The 17,055-nt window shown below is 39.7% G+C and overlaps 1 protein-coding gene across 1 annotated transcript; it reads left to right on the top strand.

Moving 5' to 3' along the window:
• The first annotated feature begins 6,064 nt into the window (after positions 1-6,064).
• On the top strand, positions 6,065-14,859 carry LOC127456331 (E3 ubiquitin-protein ligase TRIM16-like). The gene is made up of 6 exons (XM_051724777.1): positions 6,065-6,702; positions 6,914-7,009; positions 7,095-7,328; positions 7,512-7,659; positions 7,792-7,836; positions 12,251-14,859. Exons 1-6 carry the CDS (start codon positions 6,124-6,126, stop codon positions 12,784-12,786), a joined length of 1,638 nt encoding a protein of 545 aa, XP_051580737.1. The 5' UTR covers positions 6,065-6,123; the 3' UTR covers positions 12,787-14,859.
• The last annotated feature ends 2,196 nt before the right edge of the window (positions 14,860-17,055 follow it).

Raw genomic sequence — 17,055 nt, 5'->3', positions numbered from 1 at the left:
TGAAAAGTGTGGTGTCATATTAATAAAAGCTAAAAAATGTTATCAAATCATGTCTGATCTATGGTCATAGACAACCTGGAAAATCGGGGAATTTTAAAAGTGTTTTCCAGGCCTGGAAAAGTCATGGAAATTTCTGTAGTGAATATACCTGTATATTTTTATACTTTTTTACTGATCTGAAATATTTAGGTCTTGGAAAATCACACAAATTCATTTTTTTAAACAAGGTTATTATATTTTTGTGTTTTAAATGCATATATATATATATATATATATATATATATATATATATATATATATATATATATATATTTAGAATGTCCAATTTCCTATTATTTATTTTGCAAACTTTTCCAGTTTAAGTCAGTGTTAATCTCGTCAAGTTTGTTTATGTTTTTAGTTTTTAGTTTTTTTTGTTTTTTTTTTTACTTTAAGAATTATGACTATAATTAAACACTTTTAATTTAAGCATACTGTTGACGAAAATGTCAAAAATAACATGAATAAAAATAACATAAGATAATAATAATAATAATGTTTTATTTATAAAGTGTCTTTCCCAAGCTCAGGGACGCTGTACAAAGACATAATGACATGAATCAACAATACAATATACAACAGTAACAACAACAATAAACAGCACAGCAACACTATTCAGAGGTGTACAGATAATAATGAGAGAAGAGATTGGTTATTAGTTGAGACTTAAAGGAGGAGATAGTGGAGATGTCATGAAGACTCTGTGGGAGAGAGTTTAGGTGCGATTACACTGAATGATCTGCCACCCATTGTGGAAAGTCGGAAACGATGGACAGTGAGGAGTTTGGAGCCAGAAGGTGTGAGCAGGTGTATAATTCTGCAGCAGTTCAGGCAGATAATGAGGGGCAAGATCACTGAGGCATTTAAAAGTTAACAAAATAATTTTGTACTCAATATGGACAGAAACAGAGTATGGGGGTGATGTGATCAGATTTTTTGGTATAAGTGATAACCTTGGCAGCAGAATTTTGAAAGTATTGCAAACTGGATATGGTTTTAGCAGGCAATCCAGTTTGATCTCTCTCATCAACGAACCGTTTCCATTCACAGAACTGCTGCTCACTGGATGTTTTTTGTTTTTGGCACCAGTCTGAGTAAACTCTAGAGACTGTTGTGCGTGAAAATCCCAGGAGATCAGCAGTTACAGAAATACTCAAACCAGCCCATCTGGCACCAACAATCATGCCACAGTCGAATCACTGAGATTACGTGTTTTCCCCATTCTGATGGTTGATGTGAATATTAACTGAGGCTCCTGACCCATATATGCATGATTTTATGCACTGCTGCCACATGTTTGATGATTAGATAATCGCATGAATAAGTAGGTGTACAGGTGTTCCTAATAAAGTGTACAGTGAGTGTACTTATTTGGCTCAAGTAAAGCGAACTTAATTATTTTAGTACAATTTACTAGTTACAAGTAAACTTAACTCATCTGTGATTAAAGTATCGATTTTATTTAATTATTTAAATTGAGTTATAGCATGTCTCGTACAGTATATGGAAAATGATGACTGGATTCTTGGTTAGCCATATGGCACATTGGATTCTCCTCAGTACTTCTTAGTGCACATCAGTCTGCACTTTTGTAAAGTAAAATTGAGTAGAGAAGAATTAATAAAATTCAACAGGATCCAAGTTCACCAGAAGAAACACTAATCACACTCATGGTAACATCACACAAATCACAACTATCAACCAGCTACAACAAAACAACAACAAAAATCATAAGAATCCAAAGTATATACAGTATATATTTTTTATATATATATTTCTCCGTAAGATCCCTTGTCTCGACCAAACATACATAATTTATTCAAGCACAATGGCTTATGGGTATCCCACACAACAGCAATTTTGTACTTGATAATTCTGAGTTAGTTGTACTGGAAACCAAAGTTTAAAGAACGTACATATTTGAGTTATGATTCCAAAATGTGACATTTCAAGTACTGTTTAATAAGAAACACTTGATTGTTTTTATTAATGACAACTTTAGTGTTTAGAGAGTAATGGTAACTTAATTAAAACTTAAGAATTGTACAAAATAAAGCTTAAGTTAAGTCAACTATTTTTTTTTAGATAACTATAGGAATAGTGTTTTTAGTTTTGAGAAATAAGTCTTTCTTTTGGAAAATGAAGTTAAGCTTGAGATTTTTTGGCTAATCAAATGGATTTTAGTGTCTAAGCAATTGGGAAAAACTATAATACGAGTGGACCATGTCAAGTCCTTGGAGATATGGGCTCCGAGATACTTAAAGCTGTAGACACTCTCCATCGGTGCTCTGTCTATCAGGAGGCCATTGTCACTCCTCTTTTGTTTCCTGCTAAAGTCCACAATTAGCCCCTTAGTTTTGCTGACGTTCAAATAGAGGGAGTTTGTCTAATGGTGCGTTCCATTTACCTCGAAAGTTGGATGTCGGAGCTGGGAATGACGTCATACCTGAGTTGACCGCGTTCCAGTACACAAGTCGGAAAATCAAGATAGACGCGTCCAGGCAAACCTTTGTTGTGCTTGCTCTTTCGGAATACAAACAACTACAGAACAAATATGAAGTCCACCTAAAAAACATCATGGAAGAAGTATCATGTCCACAGATAGAGGTTGGATAGTTCTGTGCGCACTACTGAGTTTATTGAGACACAGACAAACAGAAGTGTTAATAAACAATATATTACTACTGTTTCACTTACTGTTGATGCGCTGAGCAGCCATTTTGGATTCTGAAGTCAGGTTGTTGCGGTTCCTCCGAGTTTCCGAGTCAGAACTCCGACTTGAGGGGGCATTCCTACTGGGAACTCGGAATTTCCAACTTCCGAGTACAAATGGAACGCACCATAACACCACTGTGCTAGACTCTCACCCTTATTAGCGTAGGTCATCTCGTAGATGTTAATGATCAAGCCCACCACCACAGTGTCTTCAGCAAACTGAAAGAGCTGTCTGTGGCCACACAGTCATGTGTGTACAGGGAACAGGAGAGAACTCACCACCACACAGTCCTAGTCCAGGGCTTAGTGAGGAGTCTACTGGGGATCATGATGTTGAATGCACATCTGTTATGAACAAAGAGCACTCACATACAGTAGTTCCCATCCTACAGTCCAAGGGCCTCATGTACAAATGTTGTGTATGCATAAACTGAACATCACACATCATAATTTATAAAACATAAATATGTGCAGACCATCCACACACTTTGGACAGTGCTCTTTTACTGGTGTGAGCACTTTGACGACTCCAGTTGCCAAGTAATACACTGAATAGGATGAGTCAAAGCTCTGCCTTTCATGCATTATATATTTAGATTAAATATGCTACTCTCATGTATGGAGCCAAACACTCAAATTAGATGAAATCATCGAGCAGTTATACATTTATATTGATATAAGCTTTAAATGGAAAAACTGGTAGTGGATGTGCTGCTTTTGGAAGAACTTTCCTATGGCATTCTATATTCTTATCTTTCAATGACAGTGAGGACTGTTCAAATCATGTTAATTCCGCTTGGAATAGAGAACAACTAGAATTGAGTTCCAGAAGTAAAAATCCCATTAATTTTCATTTTTAATGATAACACAGAAACCATTAAAGACAGACCTACCATGTCCATTTGGACAAAAATGCCTACTATTAAAATATTATCTGTAGGGATGCACTGATTTACATGCTGAGCAGTGGAAAAATATTAGGTGATGTTTATCAGATTGTCAAATTAAATAGTTTCGTCTTGTTATGCCGGATAGTGAAAGATGCATTTGATAGGTCCCGGTTTCCTTCTCTCCCCCTCAGTGTAAAACATAGCTGAATGTCAAATCATACTTTCCTTACTAGCCATATGGGTGTATAAGAGGAAAGTACAGGTGCATTTCTAACTTTCTCCAGGTCGGTCTCGGTAATATGGGGCTGATGAACACTTGTGTGTCTTCCATTTTTTTCCTGTAGCACTTTACTTTTGATTTAAAGTTGGAATTGCATGAATTGATGATGTTGTGTTTTGTGATGTGACAGTTATTCCCGGCTCCAAGGCAATTATCAGAATTGCTACACTATATTTGCATCAGGAAGTAGTTTGAACAGAGGCATAAAACTCGCAAAGTAGATGGCTAGGTGCATTAATGTAGAACTGTGATTAAACTGACTGGAACTACCTGTGCATTAAGCGGTTTTAAAACACACATTCCAGGCAATTAGAATCGAGTATTCGAATAGACCACGGTATAACATATGATCATTCTAAGTGCCTGCTATTTCACTGCACAAAATTAAAGAATTAGTCAAATCTGGATAAGTATTAAGATTCACTTAGTAGTGCTCTGTAGAGAGAGGCAAGTTTCAGAAAGAGGATGTAGAATTTAACCTGACTAAACTAGACAAACTAGATTGTTGGTTACAGATACATTTATCAAAACACATACAAAACAAAACGTTCATTCTCTGTGTACACTGATGAGCCAAAAAATTATGACCACCTGCCTAATATGCATTTGCTCCTCTGAGGCATGGACTCTACAAGACCCCTGAAGGTGTCCTGTGGTATCTGGCACTAAGACATTAGCAGCAGATCCTTAAAGTCCTATAAGTTGTGAGGTGGAGCCACCGTGGATCAGAATTGTTGGTCCTGCACATCCCACAGATGCTCAATCAGATTAAGATCTGGGGAATTTGGAGGCCATGACAACATCTTGAATTCTTCATCATGTTACTCAAACCATTCCTGAACAGTTTGTGCACTGTGGCAGGGCATATTATCCTGCTGAAAGAGGCTACTGCCATCAGGGAATATCATTGCCATGAAGGGGTGTACCTGGTCTGCAACGATGTTTAGGCAGGTGCACGTGTCAAAATGAATGGCCGGACACAGGGTTTCCCATCAGAACATTGCCCAGAGCATCACACTACCTCTACAGGTCTGTTGTCTTCCCACATTGCATCCCGGTGCCATCACTTCCCCAGATAAACGGAGCACATGTACATGGCCGTCCACGTGATATAAAAGAAAATGAGGCTCATCAGACCAGGCGACCTTCTACTGCTCCAATGTCCGGTTCTGACGATCATGAGCCCATTGTAGGCGCATTCGACGGTGGACAGGGGTCATCATGGGCACTCTAACTGGTCTGTGGCTGCGCAGCAAGGTGCGATGCACTGTGTGTTGTAACACGTTCCTCCCTTAACCATCATTAAAAGTTTCTGTGACTTGTGCCACAGTAGACCCTTTGTCGATTCTGACCAGAAGGGATAGCCTTCATTGCCCTCTCGCATCGATGAGCCTTGGGTGCCCAACACCCTGTCGCCAGTTCATGGTTTGTCCTTCCTCGGACCACTCTTGGTAGGTACTCACCACTACTGACCGTGAGCACCCCACAAGCCTTACTGTTTCAGAGATGCTCTGAACTAGTTGACTGGCCATAACAATTTGGCCCTTGTCAAAGTCACTCAGGTTTTACTTCTGCCCTTTTCCCCTTTATTCAACACATTGACTATGAGAACTGATTGTTCGCTTACCAACTAATCTACCCAGACCTTGACATGTGGCCTTGTTAGGAGATGGTCAACATTATTCACTTCTCCTGTGAGTGGTCATAATATTTTGGCTCATCAGTGTATGTCTTTATGTATTTCTGTGTCCTTTGTGTTTTACATTTTAACTTTGGTCATGGTGAAACTTGTGCCCATATTTATCACAGAATGTTTTATGCTACGTTGTCCAATGACCAATAATCAAATTCAATAAAAACGTTTTCAGTACTCCATTTATTTTTTGTTTGTTACCGTTATATGTTATTTATAGAAATGTTGAAATAGTAAAAGTGTTCTGACAAATAAATGTGCATTCAGTAAACATTTTTACTGTTGTGAATTGGTAAATTTTTTGTGTGATATTAACAGTGCTGTTGTTTAAACTGTGAATGTGCATTATATAACAGTCAAGTTGCACTTTAAAGACACACCTATTTTACACAAGTCATTCAAACACAGAAACAGGAAACTATTTCAGCTCTTCAGTTCAGAGAAAATGAAACTTAAGTGTGGTTTTGAAGTTATATGTGTCTCTCTATCTTTTTACATGTAGTGAAATGGCAAAAGCTAATATTTCTTCAGATCAATTGAGCTGTCCAGTGTGTTTGGATCTACTGAAGGATCCAGTGACTATTCCCTGTGGACACAGTTACTGTATGAGCTGTATTACAGACTGCTGGAATCAGGATGATCAGAAGGGAGTCTACCGATGCCCTCAGTGCAGACAGACCTTCACTACAAGACCTGCTTTAAATAAAAACACCATGCTGGCTGAAGTGGTGGAGAAACTAAAGAAGACTAAACTTCAAGCTGATGTTCCTGTTGATGCTGGAGTTGGAGATGTGGAGTGTGATGTCTGTTCTGGAAGAAAATACAAAGCTGTCAAGTCCTGTGTGGTGTGTCTGAACTCTTACTGTCAAAATCACCTTGATCAACATGAGAATCTCTTTAAAGGTAAGAGACACTTTTTGATGGATGCCACTGGACGACTCCAGGAGATGATCTGCTCGCAACATGGTCGACTGCTGGAGGTTTTCTGTCGCTCTGACCAAAAGTGTATTTGTATTCTGTGTACGATGGTTGAACATAAAAACCATGACACTGTATCAGCTGCAGCAGAGAGGACAGAGAAACAGGTATGAACTTAAGTTATACATTAATATAAGGTATTAATAATGATTTATGCATGAAAAGCCAACTGACCACCTTCGGGTACTAGTCCAGAACCAAACCACTACATCACACCAACCTTTCTAACATCTGTCATAAAACTGTTTACAGGATAATTTTGCAATATGTAGTTTTATGATTAATTTCTCATTTTACTTTTATATCTGTGTTCAACAGAAACACTTGAAAGAGACCCAGAGAAAATACAAGCAGAGAATCCAGGAGAGAGAGAAAGATCTTCAGCGGCTGAGAGAGTCTGTGGCATCTCATCAGGTGAGTTTTGAGCAGAAGAGAAGTTTGAGACTCTCTTCCAGTGCTGGAGCTCTTTCACTGTGTGATTGTAATGTGTGTGTAACAGCGCTCTGCACAGACAGCAGTGGAGTACAGTGAGAGGATCTTTACTGAGCTGATGCACTCCATAGAGAGAAGCCGCTCTGAGATGACACAGCTGATCAGAGATCAGGAAAAAGCTGCAGTGAGTCGAGCTGAAGGACTCATGGAGCGAATGGAGCAGGAGATCGCTGATCTGAGGAGGAGAGACGCTGAGCTGGAGCAGGTTTCACACACAGATGATCACATCCATTTCCTGCAGGTAACAGAGATCTAGAAAAACACCACAGTGCTCTCTAGCAAGAACATGCTGTTGAAAACTACATCTACTGGCTCTTGAGTCACTAAAGATAAGTCAACAAGACCAGCATCATTTGACTGTAGTGCAGGTTTGAGGCAGAAGTGTGCAGGTGATGAGGTGTTTTTATTTGTGTGTGCTTTGTAGTGTTTCCAGTCTCTCTCTGCACCTCCAGAATCTACAGGCAGAATTACTGTCAGTTCCACTCTCTCTGTTGAAGATATAAAACAATCTGTCTCTCAGCTGAGAGACAAACTGGAGGATTTCTGCAAAGAGGAGATTAAAAAGATTTCTGGTAGGTAAAACATTGAACATTTGTTTGCTCTCACAAATGAGTCATGCATCATGTAATATCTTGTAAAAACATCTTAGAACATATTTTTTTTTACATGAGAATGACACTGTTTATGTTTGATGATTCCTTTAGTCAGACACATCAACATTGTTCTGATCAGAGAGGAGTTCCTTCAACGTAAGTCATAAAGAAAACAGATGTGTATTGCTGCTAGTCTTTGTGTACGTATATAATGCCCTCATGTTCTCTATGTCTTTGTCATTTCTTGTCATTTGTGAGGCTGTTTTGTCGTGAGTGTTGTTAGAGTTCATGTTTTGGTATTTTAGTCTTTTTTGGTATTTCTTGGATTCATGAACCTTTGATTTTGGATAATTATAATAAAGGCTGCCCCATAGATCCTTTTTCCTTCTGCTCATTGTGACACTGCATTACAAAAAAAACTGACCTTACCATGGAACTAGCAGCTGAATTTATGGAACTATGACAGGCAGTACTTCCCTTTTTGAAATACTTAGCTCGCATTGTTGCTCTAGCAAACCGGTCAAACTGGGAAGATTCCATTTTAAAATCCACTTACTGGATTGGACAACTCACATGGAGGGAACATGTCAACATCACTCTGGAAACTGTATACCCTTCATGTGAGGATGAGGCTAGCGCTCTTTCATCGTAAGGTCACTGCAGGTGGAAGACGAAGAGGAAGTCATCTGCTTCGGTGCTTCCGGAGACTTCTATGACAGAGGCTCTCCCTCCAATTGACCCAGAGACTACTATGTCAGAGGCCCTTCAGCTCCCTGCTCCGTTGGTTTTGGTGGTCCCAGCCTCTGTGGTCCCAGCTTCAGTGGCCTCTGTGATCCCAGCCTCAGTGGTCTCAGCTTTGGTGGTCATGGTGATCCTAGCCTCGGTGGTCTCAGCTTTGGTGGTCATGGTGATCCTAGCCTCGGTGGTCTCAGCTTCGGTGGTCCTGGTGATCCTAGATTCGGTCGTCCCAGAGGTTCCTGATTCGGTGCCATTGCCCTCGTCTGAGTCCCCTAGTGCCTTGACATTTCCTGAGTCCCCTAGTGACTTAACATTGTATTAGTCCCCTGATATCTTGACATTGCATAAGACTCCTAGTATTTTGTTTCTGATTAACTGGTTTTTATTGATTCATACAATTAACAAAGAAAAGCAAAATATATATGTTCACAGAATCAACATTTAACCCCCACTATTACCCCTCCCCCTCCCAATCAAACCCTCAACAAACAGCCCTGTGGTCACATGAGTATGCACACACACATAAAAAAATATACTTCTCTCTCCACTGCCCCTCCCCGAGAGCCCTCCAAGAACGCCAAATAGCTGCCCCATTTCCCATCAAATGAATCCAACTCCAGCCTTCTACATGACACTTCCTCGAAAGCCGCCACCCTCCCCATCTCCATGCACCACTCTTGAAATGAGGGCGCTCCAGCCAACTTCCATCCCCTTAAAACAATCTGTCTGCCAATCATAACACTGGTTAGGACCCAATTTTTTATGTGTTTATCCCCTATATTGATGACCGCCCAATCACCTAAAATACAGAGTCTGGGGCAAAATTAAATTTGAATACCCAATATGTCACACTTAAAACTCTGAACCTTCAACCAAAATTCTTGGATCTTAACACACCACCAAAAAATATGGGTTGTGTCTCCATCTTCTGATTGGCATTTCCAGCAGGTGGGAGTGTCTTTAAGACCAAACCTATACAATCTAGAGGGGGTCCAATAGAATTGAAGTAAAATCTTTAATTGCATAAGGCACATCTCAAGATGCAGACTTAACGTTTTTTAGAATTCTAGCACACACTCCCTCCTCCAATACCAAGTTTAAATCTTTCTTCCAAAATCTCTTTATAGAAGTTAAAGCTCCATCCCCCAGACTCTGAATTAGCAGCGAGTAATACACTGATGTCTCATGACCTTTTCCAAAAGCAGTAATCACTACTCCCAGAGTTTCTGCCACTTTAGGGGGGGGGGGATTATGCTACTCCCAAAAATAGTACAGATCTGGGAATCCCAAAATGTTGAATCAAATTTTCAAAGGATCTCAACACTCCACTCTCATATAGGACTCCGAGTGCATTAACCTCCCTCACAATCCACTCTGACCAGCAGAAAGGGGACTTATTAATACATAATTTTGGGTTCAGCCATATGCACAAGGCAACATTTAAATAAATGACCGAATTAAACACTCTGGACACTTTTGTCCATACTGAGAGCAAATAATAGATAATATAATAAAAATAATAGATATTGGGGTGTAACTTAACTTCTCTGATTAGTTTGATAGAAAGCATTTGCAATGGCAAAATAGGGGCAAGAACTTCCTGTTCAATCCACAAAACAAAGGAGTGTTACTCCACAAAACATACTCCAGCCGCTAGGCAGAACCAGCACAAAAAGAATAAAAAAAGGCTGTCAGTTTCCTCGAACAGTCAAGTGAATGTTCAGTGAGTTGGTCCACTCGGCTGCAATGTGAGTACCACAAAATAACATACTCCATTGACTTTATGAAGGACATCGGTTGCTGTGGGCATGTGAATAATTTTATGGCCATCCTTGGCATCTATTCTCAATTTGGCTGGGAATATCAGGGCAAAAGTGACCTTCCGTTGATGTAAGAGTTTCTGGCATTCCTTGAATCTATCACGTTTCGCTCTTGTTGAATTCGCAACAAGAAAATGCTGTGGTTCTTCTTACTCCTCGCCTTGTGTAACACAAGATCTTTATCGGATGATCTCAGAAATTTGGCCAGAATTGATTGGGGCCTGTCTCCCTCAGCGGATCGCCGAGCTGGAACCCTGTGAGCACACTCGATTTCCAGCTTATGGGCTGTTATGTCAAGCAGATTCGGAAAGAGCCCATCCAGGAATTTCACCATATCCTGACCCTCTTCGGCCTCAGGAATTCCAATGATTCTGATGTTATTCCACCAGCTACGGTTCTCCATGTCCTCCAGCTTCTCCCAGACACGCTCCAAATCCACCTTGGTCCCTAGCGGATTAGCAGATAATTCCCTCTCCGATGACTAGATAACTGATCAGTTTCTCGACATTCCCCACTCTTGTAACCACCTCAGAGAATTTCAATTTCATGGCAGTGATCGATCAACGTATTACAGAAAGATCCTCCAATTCAGCAACGACCTTTGTCAGCATTGCCGACATGTTCAACATCTCTCGCCGAATTTCCCTCATTTCTCCAACCAAATCGACTCCCTGACTCTGGGCCTTCTTGAGGGTGTCAGCTTTAGAATTTAGAATTCTTTGACATATTGTCCTCCTAGAACAGTTATGGAACAGCATGTATCAAATATCACCACTTTATGTCATTAATAGTGTTAAAACTAGCAAAGTGCGCAGAGCTCACCGTTCACACGTCCGAACCTCGCATGGTGTCACGTGACCCAATGTTACCACTGGTATCTTGACATTGCATTAGTCCCCTAGTATCTTGACTTCACCTGAGTTCCTTAGTACCTTTATATTGCCAGAGTCCCCTGTTGCCTTGACCTCACCAGTGTCCCCTGGTCTGTGGCCACCACCTGAGTCTTCATATCCACAGGCTCCACTCTGGCCTCCTGGCCATCCACTGATGCCCCTGTTGTCACCAGCTCACCTGCTGGTGCCCTCGCGGTCACCAGCTTGCCCGTCACCACCCTCTTGGTAACCAGCTCGTTCGTTGGCACCCCCGTGGTAACCAACTCGCCCACCGGTGCCCCGTGGTAACCAGCTCGCCCGCTGGCGCCCTCATGGTCTCCTTGGAAAAGACACCAGTGTTCATCAACCCCATATGACTAAGTCCGACCTGGAGAAAATTAGAAATGCACTTGCACTTTCTCCTTACATACCCATAGAGCTTGTAGGAAAATGTTATTTAAGATGTTTTGCACAGAGGGAAAGAGAAGGAATCCGGGACCTATCAAAGGCATCTCCAGCAAGACAATTTGAATTGTAATACGATAAACATCATCTAATATTGCTATGCTGCTCAGCACACCTGTAGAGGGCACTTAATCACACATCGCTGACTGAAGCACTGAATGCAGATTGTTTTATAAAATGCAGCCTTTTGTGGTTTAGTACCAAGGCCATATAGCAATTTTCATCTTAATCAACTGTGCAGCCTTAATGGATACCATACTGATGTCTTAGAGGTCAAAGTCTGCAGGTTCAAACAAACATAAAAAAGTTAGCAGAACTTCCAAAAAAAAAAAACATTTACAGGAATAAAACAGAAAGAAAAAAAGCAAACAAAAATGTTTTTGTCATCACAAAAGATGCAAAAGTATCTCAGAGGTTAGTTTATTTAATCAATATTAAACATGGTCTTATTTAAACCTTATTAAATCCAATCTTAAAATGTTTAATATAGACTGTACTGTAAGACAACTTTAATTATAACTGATCATGTTAATATATATAAACATAAAGGATCATCTAGTAAGTTCTACTAAACACAATACTTAATACAGTTTAAACAGTTCAGCAATGTAAAGATCTTTATTTTCATGTTTAAAATTAATATTTGCTGATTCAGATGTGTTTTATCTTCATCAGATTTCCATCAGTTCACTCTGGATCCAAACACAGTTAATAAACGCCTCCGTCTGTCTGAGGGGAATAGAGTGGCTTCTTGTACTGACTCAGTCCAGCAGTATCCTGATCATCCAGACAGATTTGATTGTTTCCGTCAGGTGTTGTGTAGAGAGAGAATGTGTGGACGCTGTTATTGGGAGACTGAATGGAGTGGGTGTGATGGTGTGTATGTATCAGTGTCATATAAGAGCATCAGCAGGAAGGGAAGGATAAATGAGTGTGGATTTGGATATAATGATCAGTCCTGGAGTTTGTTCTGTTCTTCCTCCAGTTACTCATTCATTCACAATAACAAACACACTGATCTCCCTGTACCCTCCAGCTCATGCAGAATAGGAGTGTATGTGGATTACAGTGCAGGAACTTTGTGCTTCTACAGCGTTTCTCACAAGAAGACCCTCATCCACAGAGTCCAGACCACCTTCACTCAACCTCTATATCCTGGATTTTGGGTTTTTAGAGGATCAACAGTGAAACTCTGTGATGTAACAATATAATTATATAGAGATTATATCAGTAATACTGTCATATATCTTTAATCAGTGAGTGTTGTGGAGTCTCTTATTTTCTGAATAAATTAATAATATCTCGTCATCATGTTGAAAAGGTTTAAACATGTTCACATTAAAAAAAGTACAAGCACTCAAAATAATTCACTCAAGCTATTAAAGAGGGTAAAAAAACAGTAAAGAAAGTGAAGTCACATTTATTCTAAATCAGAATATTGTCTCTAATCTGGTCATACCAGAGAATATCATCTGTATCATATATAATGTTACTATTCAGCACAGTCGCTGTGTTCAGGCAGGGGAGAGATCTGTTGATTAAAAATGTTTCAAGGGGGCCTGGGTAGATCAGTGAGTACTGACGCTGACTACCACCCCTGGAGTCACAAGTTCAAATCCAGGGTGTGCTGAGTGACTCCAGCCAGGTCTCCTAAGCAACCAAATTGGCCCAGTTGCCAGGGAGGGTAGAGTCACATAGGGTAACCTCATCATGGTCATGATTAATGGTTCTCGATCTCAATGGAGTGCGTGGTAAGTTGTGCGTAGATTGCAGAGAATAGCATGAGCCTCCACATGCGGAGTCTCCGTGGTGTCATGCACAACGAGCCATGTGAAAAGATGCGTGTATTGACGGTCTCAGAGGCAGAGGCAACTGAGACTTGTCCTCCACCACCCATATTGATGTGAGTAACCGCGCCACCACGAGGACCTACTAAGTAGTGGGAATTGGGCATTCCAAATTGGGAGAAAAGGGGGTAAAAAATTAATTAAAAAAATTCATTAAAAAAATTGGTTCACTACTACAAAATCACAATAGGAAATTCACATCACTGTATAATGCCTTTAATAGTGTCATGTGTATTTTGTTGATTCATGTCTTTTATTTTTAAATGTTTAGTTCCTGTTTCCCTTGTCATGTGATTCCTGTTTTCCCTCCATGTTCATGTGTTCTGTTTTCATTGGTTCATTGTTTAATTAGCTTGTTATGAGTTCTATTTGTTCACTGGTTTATGTTCCCCCATGTCCATGTATTTAAGCCTCATGTTTTCCATAGTGTCTTTGGCAAGTATTGAATGTAGATGTGAATGTAACTTTGTAGCCAAGCCAAGCCAAGCCAAGCCATAGTCAAATCTAGTTCATGTTTTGTTTTGTAGTCAGGGTTATTGGTTCTCACTTTGTAAATAAACTGCACTTGGGTTCTTCATCTTCACATCATCGTCTTCATCATTGCCAGCAGCAGAGCATCGTTACAAATAACCAAATTTGTACTAAAACATGTGATATGAAGATTGTGTGACACTGGAATGACGTTCTGTCAATTCTGTGAGTACAGAGTGTGTTGTCAATACTGTATGTTATACTATAAGAACTGTGCAACAAGTAATGTTCACTGTAAGGTCATTAACGGTACTGTACTGTATGACTGAATTGACAGTTTACCTTTTCAGATTGGGGTAATTATATTTACATTCAGTCATTTAGCTGACATTTTTATTCAAAGCGACTTACAAATAAGAGACTTTGCACATTACTGTATTTTTGCAGCCTCTGCTTCATTTAGGCCTCATTTTACAGTATCACGTAGCAGACAGCTAAGACCCAGATCTCACTGGGTAGAACAATTCCTTCCATCTGTTGCCCACCCCTTTGCCCACTCTTGATGGGCCTCCTGTATACAAAGTCATTGATTAGTTCCTCTTCCGTGCTTTGGTGCTGTGTTGACAAATTGTAAATGCTTATATATACACACACTCTGAATGTATATGGTACATACTGTCAACAATATTCGTTACATATGATATAAATTGGCAATATTTTACCATAAATGAATTGTTTGGTTAACCAGTTTTGAACATGTAATTTACTGTAGGTGGTTATTACTTTAAAACACATAAAATAATCAAACCAGTTGGAAACCTATATCAAATAATTCATTAATTGACCATTAGGATCACTTGGATGTATTACGTCCCTGAAAGTATTTAAGTGTATTTTTATTATTCGTTTAATTACATCTATAAATGTGCGTTCTTTTGCGTTTTTACATTCTCGTGGATGCGTTCTATGGACTCGTTACCCACTATAAAATATATCAGTGGATTTACCTTGAGTTTCCTGCTGGAAGCTTGCAAAAGTCTGATGGCTTGAGTGTTGTCATACTTGGTCAACATTTGTTTTTTTTTTTGGGCACTGTTTTAATATCTTAATAAACATATGGAAGAGACAACTGTTTACATACTTTATTATTTTAACATGTAACTATCCTTACAAAAAAATCGAAACTAGCTGCAATCTTGCAGTGAATTTACCACTTGTTATCTTCACATGCAAATGAGCTTTTGATTTGCCGCAGATGTCTGCCAGAAGTTTGTAGCTCTTCTCCGGTAGTGGTGAACCTCTGGCAAACCTTTGACAACAATGGACAATTTTCCGCAAAGCTCATTTGCATGTGAAAATTATCAGTGGCAAATTTGCGGCAAGTTTGCCATGAATTTTTTTTTTTTTTTGTAAGGGTAGTCCTGCAAAACCTCACTGGTGTAATGATGATATGGAAACGTGTCATTTACTTTTCTCCTTTGCTGCAAGAAATAGAAAAATCGCAGAAAAAAACAACAGATGAATCCAAATTAACATGTATTTATACTAAAGTAATACAAAAATGACTACTAAATTATTTTCATGTTATAATCTGGTGAATTTTGATACACCCAGTTACACATTTGCTCTTTGATGCAAAACATAGCAAAGAAGTCAAAATCCTCGGGCTCTGGAGACATTAAAAGACACTTGCGTGTTCAGGATGAAAGCCCCTACAGACCGGGGACTCAATTTGGATGGCACGGCGGGAGAAGGAATCCAGCGTCAGTTGTCCAAAATGTCGGTGAAGTTGACGAAGATTCTTGCTGACTTTGAGGATCTCGCTGTAATACGATGATCGATTACGGCGATGGAAACAATATTATCTGAGTTAGTTACAAGAGTGACTGATGTTGAGAAACGAATTGTGTTTTTTTTTTTTTTTTTTTTTGGAATCTTCGGAGAGGGAATTAACCGCTAATCCGCCCATGACCAAAGTTGATCTGGAACATCTCCTTAAAGCTTGAAGATCTTGAGAATAGAAGCCGCAGGAATAATGTTCGAATTGTTGGAATTCCTGAGCATGAGGAGGTATGAGATATGGTGAAATTCCTAGGGGAGCTTTTCCCGAGTCTGCTCGACATAACAGGCCACAAGCTGGAAATTGAGCAAGCTCACAGAGTCCCAGCTCACAGATTTGCTGAGGGAGATGGGCCCCGATCAATTCTGGCCAGATTTCTGAGATCATCTGAAAGATCTTGTGTTGCGCCAGGTGAGGAGCAAATGGAAGCTTTCTTGGAAGAACCATAATATTTTCTTGTTCCAGGACTTTGCGAACTCGACGAGAGAACCGCGATCGGTTCAAGGAATGTAAGGAACTCTTACATCGGTGAAAGATTACTTTTGCTCTAATGTTTCCGGCCAAAATGAGAATAGAAACTAAGGTCGGTCACAAAGTATTTACATGTCCATATCAGGAAATGTCTTTTATTGAATCAATGTTCAAATATGAGTAAACCATTGGATGTTTCTCATGTGAGTGGGTCAACTCACTGTACTTACTCTTGAGGAAGCTGGGCATCATTTTGGTTTTTTTTTTTTTCTTTTTGTGTTGGCTCTGCCTAGTGGCCGGAGCTTGTTTTGTGAATAACACTTTTCCTTAAAGAAATTTTGCATTGAAGTTCCTGGCCAGTTTGAGAGTGGACATTACGGATGACCGCAAAATATCTACATGCTCACACAAAGGATGTCTTTTATAAAGTTGACAGATTATGTAAGTCATGGTATATTCTTTTATGTGGCCTCCAAGTGAATTGACCAATCGACCACCTGGGGAACCGGGATGCCGGTTTTGTTTCTTTTTGTGTTGGTTCCGCCTAGCGGCTGGAGCTTGTTCTATTGAATAACACTCCTTTGGAACAGTTGTGGATTAATCTGTTTGTTCTTCGTGCTTATTCCTCCTGCTGGCTATAGTTTGAGTTGTGTGTGTGTGTGTGTGTGGTGTTTTTTTTTTAACGGGACATTGGAATGAATACCTCATCTGTTGAACTCCTAACAGCCAGCTCACTGAACATTCATTTGTCTGTCTGAGGAATCTGAACGGTTTTGTATTGGCTGGAATTTGTTTTGTGGAAGATCACACCTTTTGAGACAGTTCTGTGAATGAATCTACATGTTCTTTGT

The sequence above is a fragment of the Myxocyprinus asiaticus genome, chromosome 18, assembly GCF_019703515.2.
Source record: "Myxocyprinus asiaticus isolate MX2 ecotype Aquarium Trade chromosome 18, UBuf_Myxa_2, whole genome shotgun sequence".
Taxonomy (NCBI): Eukaryota; Metazoa; Chordata; class Actinopteri; order Cypriniformes; family Catostomidae; genus Myxocyprinus; species Myxocyprinus asiaticus.
The sequence above is the reverse complement of the archived record's forward strand: the minus strand, read 5'-3'. Positions and strand labels throughout refer to the sequence as shown.